This window comes from Artibeus jamaicensis, unplaced genomic scaffold, assembly GCF_021234435.1.
Source record: "Artibeus jamaicensis isolate MK-2021 breed Jamaican fruit bat unplaced genomic scaffold, CSHL_Jam_final contig_2790, whole genome shotgun sequence".
NCBI classification, from domain to species: domain Eukaryota; kingdom Metazoa; phylum Chordata; class Mammalia; order Chiroptera; family Phyllostomidae; genus Artibeus; species Artibeus jamaicensis.
In genome coordinates, this window is record NW_026521616.1 from 3,001,527 (window position 1) to 3,022,240 (window position 20,714).

Below are 20,714 nucleotides of genomic sequence, written 5' to 3' on the forward strand. Positions count from 1 at the left end.
GCTGCTTGCTGCCCTCCTTCCTGAGGAACAGTGAGGAGGGCGGAGCCAGACTCCCCAGCCCCAGTCTGTGCTCCAGTCCCATCCCAGCAAAGCCTCATCCCAGGTCATTCTGTCCACTCCTCTGCCCATTCATTTTATTTTATTTTTTAAAAGATTTTATTTAGCCCTGGCTGGTGTAGCTACCAGTGGATTGAGTACAGGCCTGCGAACCAAAGGATCTTGGTTCGATTCCCAGTCAGGCCACATGTATGGGTTGCAGGCCAGTTCCTAGCAGGGGATGCACGAAAGGCAACCACACATTGATATTTCTCTCCCTCTCTCCTTCCCCTCCCCTCTAAAGATAAATAAATAAAATGTTTTTTAAAAATATTTTATTATTTATTTTTGGAGAGAGGGGAAGGAGGAAAGAAAGAAAAGGAGAGAAACATTGATGTTTGTGATAAATGTATCGATTGATTGCCTCTCACACGCCCCCTACTGGGGACCTGGCCTACAACCCAAGCATGTGCCCTGACTGAGAATCAAACCGTTGACCTTTCAGTTCACAGACCAGCTCTCAATCCATTGAGCCACACCAGCCAGGGCTGCCCATTCATTTGAGAGCCATCGGCCACACTCCCAGCATGTGAACCGGCTCCTCGGAGACCCGTGGCACCAGCTGGACACCAGGCCGCGGAGGGTGTTATCCGCTCTCCTGAGGTCTGGAAGGAGGGAGCCTCCCAAGTCCCAGTGGCCCCTGACTAGCTGTGGGACCTCAGGCACTCTTTAACTGAGCCTCTCTGAGCCTCAGTTTCCTCATCTGTATAATGGAGATCCTAACCCCCGCCCCCTTCCTCCTTTGTTGCCTGGCACAGACAATTGCTCGGAAAGGGTAGCAACTGGTCTCCGTTCTCTCCTTATTCCCAGCGCCACTGTCTCGCAGGGAGGGGCAGAGCACTCTGTGCTTGCAGGGTGAGCTGTCAGCAAACCCTGTAAGCACACAGAAAACTTCATAGGAAAATCTTACCCCTTGAGGGCCACACCTCTTTTCACACGTGCACCAGTTGCTTATCCCGGGTGTGGGAATTAGCAGAGAAACCAGCCACCTACCTGGTTTCACGTCCTCCTTCCCCTCTCTTTACCCCTGGGAGGCAAGGCCTGTGCGTGCTTCTCGAGGCCCACCTTATGGGCCCCCCTGCCCCAGAGGTAGAAGGGTTTGGGGGTGAGCGTTGTGAGGAGTATCAAGCGGCAGCTCCAGTGGAGAAGAGAGAATCTCCAGACAGGGTCAGGGATGGTGGCTTGGTGGGTGGGGGGTGGTGCCGCACGCCCCTGGAGAGGAGAGGCTGAGCCCCGGGCCGGCGTGGAGGCAGCCGGGACCCTTCCCTTTCTGAGGGACAGCAGCATGGCAGTGAGCACCCCGGACATGGGACCCTCCCAACATGTGCTGCACCTCGGAAGACCCAAGCCAGGACCCTCACGGGAGCTGGGAAGGGGCCCCAACTGTGACGGCGGCGGACTTTCTCGCCAGCACAGGGAGCTGGGGGCTTGGACAAGATGACATTTTGTTTGGAGAGACAGAAGGAAAGGGACGCTTGCCACACCCGAGTTTTGGATGGTGGCGAATGCACACGCCCGAGACTCTATCAGAGCTTGCCTTCAGCCGAGAGCTGGCTCCCACCTGCTGTGCTGGGCTCAGCTGCCCAGTCAGGCAGTGACGACATGCTCTGGGAAGCCAAGTCGGTGACATTTTCCTCTCCATGGAGAGGTGTGCTTCTTGCTCAGTTGGCAGCCTGCAGAAAAGGACAAGCAGTAGATCTGGCCTTCCCTCGGTGGAGGGAGGGGGGGGCAGGAGAGAACCCCCACCTGCAGGGACTGGGCAGCTACCCCGTGGTAGGAAGATGGATTAGCCCCGAGTGACAGTCCTCGGAGGAGCACCTGCTGTCACCAAGTCAGACGCCCCCCCCAGCCGGGAGCAGGTCTCAGCCCTGCCCAGTCCCCCTACCTTCTGGCGCATGTCATCTGGCCTTTCCCAGCACTGTGTGCTGCTGGGCATTTGGGGGAAACAAGTACCTACTTAGAAGTTATGAGCTTAAGCAGCACTACAGAAGGAAGAACACTGCAGACACTGGGTTCTGGCTGCTTAGGGGTCCAGAGCAATGATATGATGGCTTGAGAGTCACACCTAAGGTGAACTCGGTGGGTGAACTTGGCAAATTCTCAACCCCAGATTTCCCACCAGTAAAGTGGGCCTAAAGCTTATGTAGTAGGATTCGCGGGATCATTTACTGAGAGGACTTGGCATGAAGCGAGACCTCAAGCTGGCACTGGTATTTCTCACCACGTCATCTCACCTGGTCAGGCACATGCATGGTGAGGTTTTCGCGTGTTTGTACACAGTTGTATGTTTGCTTTGTGGAATAACATCACCCCTGCCCACAGTGCCAGGAGCGGACACGCTCTGCTGCGTACAGGGCACGTCGTGTTCTGCTGTGCGTGCTCCGATCTTCCGCTGGGACGCGCGTTTGGGCGCTTTCCAGTTCTCTGCTGCTGAACAAGAGACAGCTGCGAAGATCAGCAAGCTTGTTTGTGCTGGGCCCCTGCAGGACGAAATCGCGGGGGCGAACCTGTACCGCGGCCATCCGTGGGTGGGCACGTGCATTGTGCCCCAAAGCCGCCCATGGGCTTCAGATGACCCATGTACGCCCTTTGGGTTGTCTACCCTTTGGCCTGAAGCAAAAGCCGTCTCCTTCGGAATACGGCACAGGGTTCCTTGGTTACAGTTTTCCAGCCCCTCAGCTGAGGAGGAAGCAGCTGGTGTTCACCTTCCTGTGTCCTCTCTCTTGTAGAAAGTCTGCACCAAATGTGGGATCGAGGCCTGCCCTGGCCAGAAGCGGCCCCTGTGGCTGTGTAAGATCTGCAGTGAGCAGAGAGAGGTAGGGTGCCCAGGGCAACCTGGCGGGGGGCCCTGGGGCTGGGTCTGAGCCCACCCCATTTGGGGAAGTTCATGGTTGGGCATGGGGAGGGACTCCTCTGGAGGTCAAGGAGGACCTCTCCGGGTGACCGGGGAGAAGAGTGGGAGGGGTCAGCTGCTGGCTTGCTCCTTTTCAGGGTGCAGGGGTGGCAGTGGGCCCTGGGTCTGCTGTGCCTGGGGTCTGGCTTCAGTGGGAAGCCCTTCCCTCTGAGTGGAGGTCATGTGGCATCGGGAGTGGCATCTGTTATCACAGCAGCAGTAATGGCCACCCCAGATCGAACGTTTATTATGAGCCTGGCACTGCGCTCAGTTATTTACATGTATGAATTCATTTCATCCTTTCACAGCCCCTGTGTGGCTGCTATTATTATCCCTTCCTACTGACGGGAAATGGAGACTCGTGGGCACCAAGCTGGTTGGTGTGGGAGCTGGAAATAAATGCAGCCTCTTTAGGGGAAGAAATGGAGGCTCAGCGAGGCAGTAACTGGTGGGGGGCTCGAACCTGCATCTCCTAACCCGAACCCAGGGCTTCCCTCACTGCACCAGCGTCGGCAGTGGGGCCGAACCAGAGCAGGACGTTGGCAGGCCGCTTCTGGGGACAGTCATAACGCAGGGATGGGGGGCCAGAGCGAGCCCAGCAGAGGGAACATGCCCCTGGTTTTCCAGATGTGAATTTTTTCTTTATTATCTTGCTTAGCACTTGGTTTGCGCTTTTCATCTGAGGGTCCAGAAAACACCTTCAGTGATGGGACCTTCTCAGCCAACGTGGCTGCCCTGCCCTCCCCTGTCCCCACGTCTGAGAACCCAGGTGGACACCTCGTGGGGCCTCTCAATCCATCCTCCGTGGCTTCCAACCACGCCTGTTCGTTTCTTTGTCTTTCTGGGCTGCTTTCCGGGTAAATGGTTCCGTGCGGTCTTCCAGTTCACTAGGTCTCTGGGACTACCTCCCAACTGTTGGTAGTGTTGATCACCTTTCTTAGCATTGGCTCTTCTCAGGTGTTTTTGGATTTGGGTCTGCATGGTCATCTTGAATAGGATCAGCTTCTCCCCCTTTCTGTCCTTGCTCCTCACCTCCACCCAGGCCCACCTGGTTCCCCCCAACACAGACCCAGCCAGGTGTCTCTGGGTAGAGCAGAGCCTCATGGCTGTGGTGATTATTCCCAGAGCCCTGGCCACAAGCTGCTTCTAGCCCCACATTCACACTCTCAGGTAAGCTCCAGTGTGGGGGTGCAGGTGGGGAATCTGGGCACTTATCAGCCTCTTCTCCCAGGTAGGAGACCTCTTCATCAGCCCCCATTTTCAGTGACTCTGGCCCTGGTCCCCCACCTCCCCGGGGACACTTTCAGCCCCTGCGCCCTGGACCAGCAAGCCCCCAGGTGCCTCCACCTGCTTCAGAACCCAGAGCTTCGCAGGCTGCACCTTCGAAGCTCCCGAAAAGAGTAAATATTTGGAGTTTCTCGCTACTGAGACACACGTCCTGTTTTTAAACACAGACAGATTTGCCTGTCGTGTTCAGACAGTTTCTTCTGTGTGTCTGTAGAACAGGAAAGCTTCTCAACACGTGAACTCAACGTTCCGTCTGGCCGGGAGGTCCCTGATTGCTCGCCCTGAAGTGGAGCTGCCAATCTCTGTTTCTTAGAGAAGCTGTAAGAATTCGGGAAGGTTGTGAAATGTGCAAAGTACCCATATGTCCTCACATAGTCACACTGTCAATGTTAGGGGCCTCCCTCTGTCCCCCAGCCAGAAGTGCCCCCTTTAAACTCAAGGTCTGGGTCCCGGTCTTCCGGGGGTCCCATTGAAGGTGCAGATATTGACGGGAGAGGAGATTTCTTCAGACAGTGTCTTGTGGGAGACGCCTTAGCAGGATGAAGTCACAGCTGAACTGTCGTGGACAGAGATGGAGGTGCTGTCACGAAAAGAAGGTGGACTGAGGAAAGAAGAATGTGGTGGGCGACCAACCCAGTGGGGGGCTGCAGAGGCAGCGGTCCCTGTCCACCCCCACCACGAGCTACCCTCGCATCCTTGACGGTCCTGAGATGCCAGTTGCAGGGGCCACCACCAGCCTGTCCCAACCTCCGGAGCGCTGCTGTGCCCAGAAAAACCCGAACTAGCTGAGGATGAAATTTCTTCTCTTTCCTAAGGCAAAAAAGATTAGGCTGTGCGTGTTGCTAGCAGTTTGTCCTTGCATTTCTACAGTCCAGTTAACTTAGCAAGATGAAGGATGGTACATTCCATCTCTGCAGGACCTGGCCAGCTGCGGACGTTCAGTGGGCGTGAATGGGCCGTAAAAGTGTGCGTGCCTACGAGGCTGGGCACCTGTGCGAGCCGCACCCAGGTGCCGCCTTTTCCCGCCTGCTGTTGGGGTGGGAGAGTGACAAGGTAATTGGTTTCCTAATGTCTTTTTTTCCTTAGAAAGATATCTAATCACAGCAGAGAAATAGCTAAATATAAAGAGCATTTAAAATGTCATTTTAAGTGCCGAACAGATAGCTGGTCTGAATCTGTGATAAAAATGAGGAGTTCCACCCTGGCTGGTGTGGCGCAGTAGATGGAGCGCCGGCCTGTGAACCAAAAGGTCGCGACCCTTCGATTCCCAGTCAGGGCACCTGCCTGGGTTGCCAACCAGCTCCCCAGTTGGGGGCATGTGAGGGGTAACTGGTTGATGTTTTTCTCTTTCATCAGATGTTTTTCTTTCTCTCTTTCTCCCTCTCTTCCCCTCTCTCTAAAAATAAATAAAATCTTAAAAAATGAGGAGTTCCGTCCCGCCATAGAAGGCGCATCCCAGTGGAAGAACAAGTTTTCTGGTATAGGCTGGCATAATGCTCTGCCCGAAAACTCTTATCTTTCTTTCGGATGTTTCACTTCCATAATCTCCAGCTTTTAAATGTTTTTTTTTTTAATTCTGGAGTGAGATGAATGCTGGTTCAACGTCCCTGGGGCTGTCAGGTTGGCTTCGCTGCCCGCTTTGTGCACAGCAGCGGGGCAGCGGTGTGTGCATCAGCCCTCTGCGCTCCGGGGGTTAACGGCCCGGTGCAGGTGTTCATGCGGGTGCAGCACATGTTTCCTGGGCGTCTTCCATGGGCGGGTGAAGTAGCTCTTCCGGTGGGAGGGAGACCACAAGCACAGTTAAGTAAGTGCTGCTGTGTCTCAGGTTGTGATTAAGTGCTTGGGATGAAGGCAGGAAAGGGTGCTGGGAACAATGGGGGTACCTGTTACTTTATATGGGGGGTCAGGGAAGGGTTTCTAGATAAAATGACATTTGAGCAGAGCTAGAAGCATATTGTGTAGCTGTAGGGATGGGAGGCATTTTCAATGGAGGGCATAGTGAGTGCAAAGGCCCTGAGGCAGGTGTGTGCTTAGTAGTTTTGAGGAACAGCAAGGAGACCAGTGTGGCTGGCTTTAGTTGGGGTAGGGACAGGAGGTTGGAGATGTAGCAGGGGGTCAGATCACGCTGGGCCTCGTCGACCATTGTAAGGACTCCGGCTTTTACTCTGAGGGAAGCGGGGAGCCTTTGAGCGTCAAAGTGGGGGAGACACATGACCTTCGCTCTCCCCCTCGTTTTAAAGGCTACTCTGGCTGCTGCGCTGGGAATAAAATGTGGACTATAATGTCAGTGTCAGTATTATGATATTTTATCTTTCTTATTTAATATTGCTCCAGATATTTAAGTCCTTGACTATTGTTTTCTTAGGAGTTTTCATTATAAAAAGTATTAGATACGTTTTGCCATTTTCTGATTATAAAGTTAATATGGATTGTTGACATTTATAATGTGTAAAGTAATACACACCCAAAATATCCATAATCTTACCATGTAATCACTGTTAACATTTTGGCATATTTACTTCCGATCTTCTGTTTTTTTTCTTTATATTGTTGAACCCATGTTTTACAATTAACGTATCATAACTAGTTCTCAGTGTGATCAATAACTCCTTGTAAACATTCTGTCGTACGGATATTCTGCTAATTTAAGACATCTATTTCCTTTTGCCCCTCTTACTAATAACTGCACTACCTATCCATACAAATAGTTCTTGACCACGTTTTAGATTACATCAGAACGGATTTTTAGAAGGGAAAAATAAACATCAGTGTCTATATTCCTTCTTTTCTTATAGACACTTGAGTGATTACTATGGATTTATCTCGTAATAGGCTGGTATGTGATTTTAATTTTTTTAAATAAGATGCCCTCGCTGGTGTAGCATGAATGGATCATGGGCTGCAAATCAAAGGGTCGCCAGTTCAATTCCCAGTCGGGGCACGTGCCTGGGCTGCAGGCCAGGCCCCCATTGGCAGCCCTGTGAGATGCAACCACACACTGATGTTTCTCTCCCTCTCTTTCTTCCTCCCTTCCCCTCTCTCTAAAAATAAATAAATTTTAAAAATAAATTAAAAAAAAACAATAAGAGCACATTGATGTGTGTTTTCTTAGTTTTTGCTATGTGATAATAACTGTTGCCTTTACACAAAGAAGACAACTCAATTGATAATACAGTTGGCCATAGTCTCCCCCACTCGGACTCCTGTGGATTTGCCCGTCTTGTCCACCAGCCACACGGGAAAGGGCCGCCGCGGGGGAGAGGCAGCAGGTGGAGAATCGGCGCCCAGGGAACTAGAGATGATAGTGAAACCGTGAAAGAGATGTAAACAAGGTTCCAAAATGAATTAAAAGGGAGAAGAGAAGGAATAGAAACCAAATTCAACAAACAGGACCTTTGAAAAAAGAATGAGCACATTTGAAAAAGCAACAAATGAACCATTCTCATTTCTGGAAATGAATGTCATTAATGAACTTTAAAACTCAGTTGTACTGTATCTTGGTAATTTTAGAATAGTAAACCATGTCATTCCCATCAACAGCCACAGCTGTTTCCTTATCATTTGCTGCTTGTGATGGTTGGGGGGGGGTTGTTTGTTTGTTTATGTTTCATCCCTGGGTGGCACTCCCAGCATTGGTCCCAGATATCCTCTGTACCAGTGGTCACAAATGTGCTGATTTTATCACCACACCAAACTACAGTCTTCGCCACTTAGCCGCTTGCCTTTTCTCAGCTTGCTGCTCACGGAAGCATTCGTTTTCCCAGCTGCCCGCCCCACCCCTTCTCCACGCCTCCTGTGGGCAGGTGCAGTCTTTAGTCACGTCCCTGGTTCCCTTGCCGGTACATTAATAAACTCGCAGGTGTGTTCAAGATGTAAAGACACAGAACAGGGAATGAAACTGGGCTCAGCAGCCTGGCCGACTGGCTCATCGGGCAGTCACCCGGAGAACCCCGACCGAGAAGGACCTGGGAACCAGACAGCTGTCCCCAGTTCCGAGGATGCAGCAGAGGCGACCGTTCAGGGAAGCCCGCGATGTCCAAGTTGGGAGAAGGAGAAGACAGGATGAGAGGAGCTGATGCCTAGCGCGGTGTTGTTTTCAAGGCAGGAACAGAGACCTGGGGAGGAGTCGGAGGCTGGGCTTCTGCTCCGATTCCCCTTTGAATAGGCTGGCAGGGGCTGGGGGGCCGTGTGTGTGCAAAAGTAGGTGTGCAGCTGTGAGTACACGGAACATGGTTTCCTCTCGTACCGTTATTTATCCTTGTATGATATCCCATACAAACAGCTGCAAACCTACGTTGCCCCAGTACATATGGAAATTAAAATTTCTGCCTTGCTCTGTCTAGGTCATTTTCATTGATTTTTGCGTAGAACAGACACATGTGGATTTTTGATTCAGGAAAGCTTTTTAATTTTGCGTTTACTTATTACTTTGTTCCTGAACATTCTCATTCTTCTCTCGGGGGTACGTTGGATTTGAAAATGGCGTTTCCACTCTGTCTTCTGTATCCATCATCTTCTACCCAATCAGTTTTTTTCCCTCCACTCTGAAAAGTCGTAAAGCTCCTTTCCCACATCACTGATTCCTTTTTTTTTTTTTTTTTGCCTGACTTTGGCGGATTCCCGTGTTTCGCCTGGAGTGCGTGCATTTATGTCTGGCACATGGGGTGCTGTGAGTGCCACAGACCCAGACCCAGACCCAGGGTTTACCAGAGGCAGCACGCACACCTCTCGCCGCCCCTTCCTTTGCCCAGGATCCTACCTGGGATGCTGTGCTGCACAGGGGGGCACCTGTGACTGTGCCGTGACCTGGTCCCTGGCCTTTAGAACTGGGGTGGACGTGGACGTGGGCAGCCTCCGTTGGTGCTGTTTCCTTGGTTCTTCCTGCCTCTCCCTGCCGCCCCTACTGAGCTGTCCTGCAAGTCACGCGCCTTCCCAGAGGCAGCGCCCCGTTCCAGCTCCTTCCCGCTGCCGCCTGGCCATTTCCTATTGTCCTTGTTTATCCCAAGGATAAAGACAGGGTTAGAGGAGGAAGGACAAACGCCTCTGTGGCACCAGAAACCGACATGCCAGGCTTGCCATGCCAGGAAGGCTGGCCATGAAGGGGCTTGGACCCTGCACCCTGGTCCCTGCCAGGCGGTGAGGGCCCAGGTGGGCAGAGACGCCCTTTCCATCCAGCGCACTTCCCTGTGTCGGGGGCGAGACTGCCTGCCTGTAGGTGGACGTCTGGTCCCTCCTGTGCCAGTGTGTGTGCGCCCTTTCTTTCCACTTTCACAGGGTGTTTGTGCGAAGTTGGGGGTGGGGAGCTGCGTCAGGCTTCTCCAGAAACTCATTTCACTTGCTGTTTAACCTTTAACCCCATTCATTAAAAACAACAAAGTGACTCATTGAAAGTTATACTGTAATCAGTGGAAAAGTTAATTGGAACATGGATTCCCCAGGAGTCTTGAAAGCATCCCCCCAGCCTTTCTAAAAGGTATCTTTGAAGTAAGAAGGCTTCTGGGAGGATGCAGGCGTTCTCTGAGGGGTGCGCTGGAAAGGGGCGAAGGCCAGTTTGTAAGTATCTGAAAGCTGATTAATACAATTAGATCACAGTTCTCTGCTCGGCAGAGGCTCAGCCTCCCCAGGTCCACAGGCTTCCTGACGTCGTCCTCGGCGCCAAGGCCGTCCGCACCAGCGCTCGGGTGCTTCCTGCAGTGCTTTGCATATCAAAGGGGCACAGGAAATGACTGTTGACTGAAAGAGACGTTTGCAAGAAGGAAAGCTGGTTCCTTGTTCAGATCACCTTAGAATCTCTTCCCAGCAGGGCGCTTTTGATTTTCCCGGTAGCCTTATGACAGATGGCCCCGGCTGGGGGCTGGGGTCTCACCGTGCTGTGGCTGGTGGGTCTGCAGTCCTGCCTCCCGGCCCCTCCCTTCTGCTTGTTGATGGACTGTGGGAAGAGTTTGTAAAGTAGGGAAGTGGCTTCATGTGGGGATCTTCAAAACATCTCCAAGCAGCCCAGCCTGGAGCGCGACCAGTGGCCCAGTTAGGGCCCCCGGGGGAGTCCACCTGGGCTCAGGCCTGCAGGAGGCCGGGCGAAGCAGGGGCGCCACCCCTCCCAGCCAGCGCCCGTGGGAAGCAGCCCTGCCGGCCGAGCCCAGCATCCCTGTGGCACCTGCCTCTCTGGCGGGCAGCCTGGGCTCGGTGCAGGCTGCCATCTGCTTCCCCACGCTAGTTTTCTCCTGGTCCTGCTGTTACTTGCAGTTTGGATTTTTGCTGCAAACAGCTTTACCAGAGGGTCCCCTCCCGAGGCCCGCGAGCACAGTCAAGAATGGGGGGCCAGCGCTCGGGTGGGCGGGTGGGTAGCTGCCTGAGCTCTTTGCCATCTGTGTCTAGCTCATTCTGAGTTGCTGTCACGGTGTCCCTAGCAGACCCGGATGGTCACACCTCTTCAGTGTGTTGGTCACCTCCCACACTCCCGGCTCTGCCAGGCAGACCCACTCTCAGAGCAGGCCCCTGGCCTCCCACACACGTGGAAGTAGCTACAGGAAGAGACTCCTGCGGCCGACCAGTCCCCCCTTCCTCCCAAGGGGGGGCAGGGCAGTCTCTCACCCCTCCTGCCCCACGTCTGGGGTGCCTACCTGGGCCTGTGTCCGTGCATTGGAGAAAGAACTTCCTTCCTTTCTGAGATGCTGTCGAGTCCAAGAGGGAACTGCCTTTCTCACTGCTGTGCTCGTCCTCCGACCCAACTGACCCACCCGTGCACACCAGGAGGATCCCGTCTGGCACTGAGTGGTGGACATTCACTGAGTCCCCACTGTGGGCCAGGCAGTGACTGTCTGGCTTCCCTCCTCACCGGAGCCCAGTGGGGTATCACCCCCAGGCCACAGATAGGGAAACTGAGGCTTAGAGAAAGGTCACTTGCCCAAAAACACCAGGTTAATAATTGATGGAGCCAAAGGTGTGTTTACCTCCAAAACACCTTCTAACAACTCTCTTTTCATTCATTCATTCATTCATTCATTCATTCATTCATTCATATATAATAGTTACTGAGCACTTACTACATGCAGGGCACTGTTTTAGGCCCTTGGAAAATTGCAGTGAACAAAGCAGCCAAATGCTGCTGCCTTGAGTTTGCATTCTAGCAGGGGCTGGGGCAGGAGAGAGGGAACAGACAGTGAACATAACCAAACTAATAGATGAGCAAAGATTATAGTACGTTAGGTGCTGAGTGGGAAGAAGAAAGAGTAGAGCAGGGGGAGGGACCAGGCGGGCTGGGTGGAGGCAGGGTGTGGAGGGAGGCTGTGGCGTTCAAGGTGAGCCAGCTGCCACCTCACGCCCGTGAAGGGGGCTCACACATGAAAAGCAGGAAATAACAAGTGCTGGTGAGGACCGAGGGGACCTGGACCCTTGTGTGCCGCTGGCGGGAGCGAGAAGCAGTGCAGCCACGTGGAAGACAGCAAGGCGGTTCCTCGAACAAGGAGTGATGTCACAAGTCTGCTTCTGGGTAAACGCCCCGAAGAACCGAAAACAGGGACCGAAACAGACATTCGCCCACCCCGTTCACTGCAGCATTACTCCCAAAAGGTGGAAGCAACCCAAGCATCCACTGTCGAGTGACTGGACAGACAGAAGTACCATGGATATCAATCATTCCTGTTGTTCAACCTTAAAAAGGGAGGGAACGCTGACGCAGGCTACAAGATGTGGGCGAACTTTGAGGACATTACGCAAAGTGAAATAAGCCCGTCACAGAAAGGCAAATGCCGTACAGTTCCACTTATCCGAGGTCCCTGAGCAGTCACACTCCCGGAGACTGGAGTAGAACGGTGGTCGCCGGGGGCGGGGCTGAGAATGAGGGGTTACCCTTCAATGGGCACAGGGCGGCGGTTTGGGGAGATGAAGGAGGTCACAGTAGCGCATCAGTGTGAACGTAGTGTCCCCGGACCACATAGAAAAAGTGGCTAGAAGGCTAAATTGTGTGTTATGTATATTTTACCACATTAAAAAGGGGGAGGGGCTACTGGCCAGGGTGGCTCTCTGTGAGAAGGTAAGATGCGAGGGGTGGCGGGGAGGCTCTCCAGGGATGGAGCGGCCCAGGGTGGGGTCCTAGGCTCCCCGAGGCAGGCATGGGAGGGGCGGGTTGGTCCCAGGATGCTCGTGGGCCATGGAGAAAAGGGTTGTGGGTCAAGGTGTTCCAATACAAAGACCCCCGGCCCATCAGGAACACGGCCCAGACCTCCGAGTGTGTGGCTGTCTCACCACTGCCCCGCCCCTTGCTCAGCCACCCGGGTGGGTGCTCAGCAGGCTGTGTGACCAACCTTGAGAATAACAAGGTGCGGCCCTGGCTGGTGTGGCTCCGTGGATTGAGCACCGGCCTGTGAACCAGTGGGTCCATGGTTAGATTCCCAGTCAGGGCACATGCCTGGGCTGCGGGCCAGGTCGCCGGTAGGGGCCACACAAGAGGCAAGCACACATTGATGTTTTTCCCTCTCTCTCCTCCCCCACCCCTCTGTCTAAAAATTAAAAAAAAAAAAAAGAAGTGCGGAGCGGCTTCCCTGTCCCTGTAGGTGCGGTGGTGTTACAGCGTCCTGACGCCACAACCCAACTCACCCTCCCCACCCCCCCACTCACGCCCTGTTAGGGCCCCACAGCCTGTTTTACCTGCTCAGATACCCTCTTGTTCGTGCCCCTCGGGAAATGGGCAAAAAGCTAGAGTGCAGACATCTGAATCTGGTTGTTTTCTTGCATTAATCGGAATAAAATGTTGCATCATGAGATCTTCCTGCTCAGGTTTTTAATTATTTTGCAGATGCCCAGTGACATTGGCTGGCACAATTTCGCCCCTCCCCTTAGCCAGCTGTCTTGAAATTGGACACTGGGGAGTACAGTGTGGCTCCATCCTCCAGGAAGTAGTTAAGCTCCTAGGTCACAGGTGGCAAACACAAGGCCCACAGGCCGAACCGACCCTCCACCTAGTTTTATCTGGCCCGGTTACTTTGTTTCTACCCGGCGGCAGTGCCGAGGGTCGCTTAACTGTTAAGGAGCGGTTACATTTATCCGGTCCTAAAATTACATTCAGCCCTTTGAAGGCAACTGCGAGGCTAATGTGGCCCCCAGTGAAAATGAGTTTGACACCCCTGCTCTAGGTGGTACCCAGTCCTGCAAAAACCTACCAATCCCTTCTCCAAAGGAAATAACTGTGGTGACAAGAAATTCCTCCATGAAAAAAGGAAGCAGAAGAGAAATGGTATTGTTTGGGATCATCCCCTGGTACGGAGAGGTCAGGGGCTCTTTGTCCCCATTTTCTAGCCGAACAGAAGCTCTGGGACCTTAAGTGACAAGTCCCCGGTGGCACAGCAGAGCTGAGATTTGACTCTGGGCTGTCATACAGGCTCTTGCCACTAGACCAGATTCTCCCCCCTGCTTTCCACCAAGCCTGTGACCACCCCCTTCAGGAGGGAATAAGCCCTCAGCCTTCCTCTGACAGGCCGGCCTGGAGGCTGGAGAAAGACGGGACAGATGAGTGGAGCTGGTCCCTCAGCCCGGCTCCCTCCCGTTGCCAGAGCAGGTCCTGCCCACTTCTCTCGTCACGACCCTGTGTGTCGTTACATCCCAGACGGGCTAACGTACTCACAGCTGAAGCCCAGCCTGGCCCTGACTGTCATCTAAGTGCATCTCTGAACCTGGCTTTGGCTCCCAGCACCTGGTGGTTGTCCCCTTGACCCGTGAGCTTTGCCTGCCGCTCCCAACCCTGCACTGACTGGAGGGCTGCGCTGTGGTGCCAGCCAGCTCCGCACGCTCCCTGTTTGCAGACCAAGTCAGAGAGGCCCGTTCAGTGGGAGGCCCGGCCGGTTCATCTCCACGCGGCGCCTGTCACCCCCTATGAATGAAACTCCTCCTAGCACCCCACTCCTAGCTGCACCCTAAGGAAATTCTCACATCCTCCCCAGGACGTGTGAGCAAGGGTGCACGTGGCAACAGCTTTTGTAAGAGGAAAAAACTGGAAGCAACCCAAACGCCCTTTCACAGTGGGATGGGCAGGTAAATTGCAGTTATGAAATAACACACGGCCATGAAAGAACTGCAGCTAAATTCATCAAAGGAAGGATTAAAAATACAATGAGCAATTGAAAAGAAAACAAGTCACCAAAGAATACACAATGATTCAAACATACGATGTTCGAAAACAGGTAATAATAAATATTTTATTTAGAAATGCACAGACACGTGGACTTTTAAAATAGAAAGAAAAGCACGAAGTTGCCGTACACAAGAGGGTGGGCTTCCTCTCAGATTTGGTAATATTCCATTTCTTGATGCGTTCACAGGTGTTTGCTTGAATTTGGTTCTTTGAAATGTACTTCATTTTCACACACTTCCGTGTGCTCGCTGGATTTCACAGGCACATACCCAAAAGATGACAGGAGACCACTGAAATCAGGCCCCCAAAAGCTTGAATCAGCGAAATGGAGAAAAACCTTTAAAATCCCCCGGAAGGGAGCAGGGAGCAATAAAGGAGCCCATGATGAAGGTGGAAGAGACAGAGGCAGTGAAATCTCAGCATTACAGGTTTTCCCCAAAGAGGAGCAGGACCCGTTGGAAATGGAGCAATAATCAAATCCAGAACCAAAGAAAGCATCTCTGATTCAAGACTGTCCCTGGCCCGGCCCGCTAGCCCAGCCGGGGTCAGCCCAGAAATGGGTTCACGTTGGCTTTGGAATATGTTTCTGAGACTGTGTTTAAACATAGGATGTTTGTTGTTCCGGGAATTGAATCAAAATCACAAAGCTCTTCTGAAAAGACCTGGCTGGGCACAATCGGCCTGTCCAATTCTCTGATCCAGCGCTATTCATTTCCTGCGCGAGGCCCACTCCATCTGGGAACAGAGGCCGGCCTCGCAGCCAAACACGGCGGTAACACGTTCGCCCTCTCTCAGATGTGTTGGAACAGGGAAGAGCGTTAATATTTGGGATTCAAAGGGATTTCATGCTGCATGCAAATGAAGAGTGAGAGGAGGCATACAGGCAACATCAACAAAGCAAGTAAATTAAGACCAGTAGTGAGAGCATCCTTAGCCTGCATGGATTTGTGGCTCATGCAAGACCACTCTGAACAAAGGGAGAACCAGGAGGGATCAAAGGCTCGTTGGTAATGCAAGGAGGTGGGGGGGGGGGCGACACTCAGGACACAGACCCTGAGCTCAAACAGTGAGAAGGGGGTGAGGCCAGCGATGGAGGCTGGAGGCGGGCCTGCCCCTCTTGCCCGCCCTAGAGGTTCTCCCGGGCCCAGGGCACGCAGCCCCGCGGCCATGGAGAGACATCATTGACTGTCACCTCCCTCCGAAGATGGCAAAGGCTGCTCAGTGGTAATTGTGCAGAAGTGTCGCAGGATCCAGCTCGTCCACAGGGGTTAACGGAAGCCAAAGCACTCCCTATGGTTCTAAAACAATCCAGCTGAAGTGTTTAAATTATTGGCCAAGAAAACAGCACCCGCAGAGTATTTTTCTCCTCCCTGCGTTTTTTCCTTTCCACTGTGATGGCAATTGCCAGCCTGCCAGGCTGACCTGCTTGCTTGAAAACCCACTTGAAATGCAGAGAAAATTTGCTCAGGCCCTGGCGTGGGCTCATTGCTCTCGGGCTGAGCACGGAGCTGCCCGGGGGTTGGAAGAAGGGGCCCTGTGCACCCTGCCTTTGCTGGGCCTTCATTTCCTGCCCGTCCCCTGGCTGGGACACACACACCTGAGGTTTTAAAGTGATGTCCATCAAAGTGCAAACACACAAGTGCTCCTGGGAGGGGTCTCACTTTGATTTCCATGACCACGTGGGTTCTGAGGTAGCACTTGAGAAGGGGTTAGTGCAGAGTCACAACCTGACGATGGGGTGGAGGGGAGCCCTGCCCTGCACCAGTGCCCGGTGCTTCTCACAGCCCTCAGAGGCGGGCTAGGGATTGTTTGCTGGCGCCGGGCACCGCAGACTGGGAACCCACCCCTGAACAGAGTAGCCTGGAGAGCAGAGCTCTTATGTGGCAGAGGAGAACAGAGCCACGGACGTCAGCCCTTTGTGGATTCATGCCACGGGGCCACCCATCTACCAGAACACTCGATCTTTCTCTAGCCCAGTCTTGACGCAGGATGGGGCTGAGTAAATGTCGTTTGAATGAATGAATACCTTTTCACTAACTCCCTATTCAGAAGTCCTTGGTGAGCTTCATCTTTCTGAAGGAGGGGAAGCAAGCTATGAGAGAAGCTGGCTGCTCTGAACTCAATTCCCCCAGAAGAAAAAAAGACAAGAACGAGGGAAAAAAATAGAACAAAATAGCAGGGTAGGGAGAGGCAGGGAAGAAGGGAAAGAAAAAGAAACACAGTAGAAAATCAAGTATTTCAAGTATGATAAATGTTTTTTCTAGTTTTATAATTTAAAATTTTTGAAACCAGTATTTGTCTATCACGTGGTAATAGATACTGTTTCTGCCCAGCCCCTTGCCTTTAAGAATGAGGAACCCAGCCCTGGCTGGGGTGACTCAATGGATTGAGTGCCAGCCTGTGAACCAAAGGGTCATTGGTTTGATTCCCAGTCAGGGCACATGCCTGGGTTGCAGGCCAGGTTCCCAGTAGTGGGTGCATGAGAGGCAACCACACACTGATATTTCTCTTCCTCTCTTTCTCCTTCCCTTCCCCTCTCTCTAAAAATAAATGAAATCTTAAAAGAAAAAAAAAAAGAATGAGGAACCCAGTGCTTTTTTTTTCCCCAGCCACTTCTTACTTTTCCTTGAGACACTCTGGAATTTGGGGTCAGATTATTATTATTAACTGATTATTTTATATCTTTTTTTAAGCATCACTTCTTTCACATTTTTACTACTTTGTAGTTGTATTTATATTAGCTATTTAGACTGCATTCTGTCTTTAATGCAGTTCATTGCTCACCTAATTTTCTGGTACGATGAGTCCCCCATTCTGGAGCTTTTTATTTTAATTCATCTGTTGGTCAACTCAACTATACTTTGGAGCAACTTTTTAGGAAGACCAGGTGCACCCTGTTTTCTGCTGTTGCCAGTCCCCGGGCCCTTCCTGGGATAAGAATCCCAGCCGTGTTGCGGACTGCAGGGCAGGTGGAGGTGCCCTCCTAGGCAAGTGGGGGGCAGGTCCTTCCTGGGCTACCTTTCGACGTGTTCCTGCCCCACCGGACGAATATGCAGTCACATCCCTGCCCCAGCCATGCACACTGTGAGATTCCGAGTCTCCATCCGAGCTGAGTAGGGCAGCAGGTAACCAGCTCCCTGTCAGAACTGTAAGGTAGGATGGCCCCAAGCTGGTTTGAGCAGCAGACAGTATTTCTGAGGCAGAATTGTACTAAAATCGGATGTGTTTGTTGCCTTAGCACATCTTGCATCTCCTTCCTCTCCGCTTGTTGTCCTTGGCCGTAATCATGGCTTCTCACACTCAGCTTGTCACCACGGAAACCTGGTCAGACTGTGCCGCCCCCAGTCTGAGAGCAGCAGCCCCTGCGACAAACAGACCAGCAGCACGGCAGGAGGGCCCCTTCCCGCTTTTCCAGGGACCCAGCTCTGCCGGGCTTACTGCTGGGAAGCCCTGGCCCCCTTTGAAAACTGTCCAGCTCCCCCCCCCCCCCCATTGTCAAAACTCCGACCCTGGGGGCTGGGTGAGTACAGTGACATCCGAGGGGGCCTGTTTTCCTTTGGGTCAGAAGTTTCAGTGGTGTGGACTCGTGCTGTGTTCTCGAACTCACCGTAATTTGACTAGGTCTTTTCCTATCTTGTTCCACTACAGAAAGAAATTTTAACTACTGATTTCTTTTCCTTTCCTGAGCTATCAGCTAGGAACGGGAAAAGGAGCCATATACTAATCCCGACAAGCTGGATGGGCAGGAGGGGCCCCTGCATCGCAGGCCTTACAGGCTGGGTAACTGAGAGTAACCACACAGGATGGTCTGATCACAGGTTCCAACTGGGCAGGTCGTAGCGGGTGGTCACATCCTAGGCCTGCAGCTTCTTAGCAAAGGGCAGTCTTTTTTCAAAAAAATTGTTTAAATTTATTTTTAGACAGAGGGGAAGGGAGGTCAGAAAGAGAGGGAGAGAAACATCAATGTATGGTTGCCTCTCGCACGCCCCCTACTGGAGACCTGGCCTGCAACCCAGGCATGTGCCCTGACTGGGAATCAAACCAGTGACCCTTTGGTTTGCAGGCTGGTGCTCAGTCCACTGAGCCACACCAGCCAGGGCCAAGCATACGTCAGTCTTTACCTTATGTGAGCCCTGCCAGTTGTTCTTAGGCATCTAGGATAACATTCCTTTGAAATGTCAGGGTACCCTCATCACACCACAGCTGGAGACCCCAGAGCCCCTCATTGTTTATTTGTTCCCCCGAATATGAGCTCTATGCACTGTAAATGTTCATTATTAGTGACCCTGCGCCCACCAGCGTGAACTCGTTTCTCCATTTTGCTTTTTCTCCGTCCCCAGAGATTTCCCTGCTTTGCTTTCTGCCGGCTCCTTAATCTACCACCAATGGACTTCAGGTACTTTCCTTATGTTTCTCCTTTGGTGAATGGGAACCAAAGGGACAAATATTGAATCTAAAAAAACACAGAACACTTTGTCTCCAGGTCAGTTCTAAGAGCTGACTACCAATAAATAGCATTTAAGTTCGCAAAGCTGGACGTGCCTCCGAGTGAGGGTTAGGGGACAGGCCCGGAGCCGCTGCCTGGGCTCCATCCAGAGCTCTGTGCTAGCCCGAGCGCCACGAGTTTCCCCTGCATCCACTTTCCTCCCCTGAAAAATGGAGCCGATGGTGGTGCCTGTCTCAGGGTTGTGTGAGAGTTAAATAAGGTATATATAACATTTTTGAAACGGTGCTTGATGCGTGCAAGTGCTCAATACTTATTAGGGATTAATTTTTTTATTATTTTGTAAACATCAAACACCTCAAGGTCAAATGATATGCGAGGATTGCATTTTACTAACTTCCTTGACCCCTGGACCATGCAAAGGAAAGTGTCCCTCGCATCATGATCACGTGGAACCCTTTTTAACTCCTTGTTTCATAGAGCCAGGTCGTGTTTCAGTTTACCCAGGAACGGGGCCATGACTTCCTGGTATGGTTTGTAGTTTTCCTTGGAGCATTTTATTGCCCTTTTTCCTCATTGACCAAAGAGTAATGAAACCATACGTCCTTCTACACAGCTTCTTCATCTAGCCTTCCGTTGTGCAGAGCCTTCCCTTTTCCAGTCCGTCAGACCCTCTCCCGGCTGTAGCCTAACGCTAATTCCTAACAGCTACTTTCATGGGATTTCCCTTCAATTCGCCCCCTGAGCTGGAGACACTGTCTCTGGGAGCCTCTGTCTTCCTCTTTCTTGTTTTCCACCTGGGTTTTGCTGGAGCTCATCCTTAAGTAATTTCTTAAGAAGGGAATGTGCAAGGGAAACTTGGAGGTGTGCAAGTCTAAATGTCTCTACTCTGCCCTCGTGTGTGATTGATAGTTTGACTGATAGATTCTAGGTGCAGAGTTGTTTAGCATCCAAGTGTTGCCAATGAGAAGTCTGATGCTGTTCTGGGTTTCTTTGGAGGACACCTGCTTTTTCTTTCTGGATGCTTCTGGGATCTTTTTATATTTATAACTAACTTTATGAATATATGTCTATCGCTTTTTACTTTTTGTTTTTCCTGCCTTATATTTTATATAAACCTGAAGACTGAAGACTCATGTCCTCCTTCAGCTCCGGGAATTGTTTGTGTATTGCTTTCTCTTTCTGGGAAGCCTGTTACTAGGAGTTTGCTCCCCAGGTCGGGCATTTGTGTGTCTTACTTCTTTCATGTTTTTCTGTTTCTTCATCTTTATGTTCCAGATCCCAGACTTCCTCATTTCTATCATCCATGCTTTATCTTGCATTTTCATATTCCTGCGAAGTATTTTTAATTTCCGGGAGCCTTTGATTACCCTCCAGTTGTTCCTTCTTCACAGTGTTTCATATTTGACAAATGGCTGTACAGTTTAGGTCCCTGAATTTAACTTGCCTACTGTACTCAATTAATTAGCAGCCTGTCTGATTATTTCTTTTTCTAGAAGTGTCTAAATGGGGCGGATATCCTGCCAGAAGTGTGGAGGCTTAAACAGCTTAAAACAACAACCTTTATTTGCCCACAACTCTGCAGCTGGGGCTGGACTCCAGGGGACGGTCCCATTGCTGGCAAGGGGCTGGCCGCTGGCCAGGGTGTCTTCCTTCCTTCCGGGTGGTCTCCCCTCCTCTGGGACCCTAGACGAGGTTCTACCACCTGATGGCAGTGGTGTTCCAAGTGGCCAGGCCTCTGGCTGCCAGGTCAGAAGTCACATGTTACTTCTGCCACATTCTGTTGGCCAAAGCGAGTCAGAAGCCTAGGCCAGATTCAAGATCCTGGAGAAACAGGCTCCACCTCTCGATGGCGGGAGAGGAAAGTA

General features: G+C 52.0%; 1 protein-coding gene across 1 annotated transcript in view; it reads left to right on the plus strand.

Annotated features, from left to right (window-relative positions):
• The window catches only part of RPH3AL (rabphilin 3A like (without C2 domains)), a 96,013-nt gene that overhangs the window by 43,422 nt on the left and 31,877 nt on the right, over positions 1–20,714 (plus strand). Inside the window, 1 exon segment of the mRNA XM_053662740.1 lies at positions 2,826–2,912. Coding sequence (XP_053518715.1) covers positions 2,826–2,912 — 87 coding nt within the window.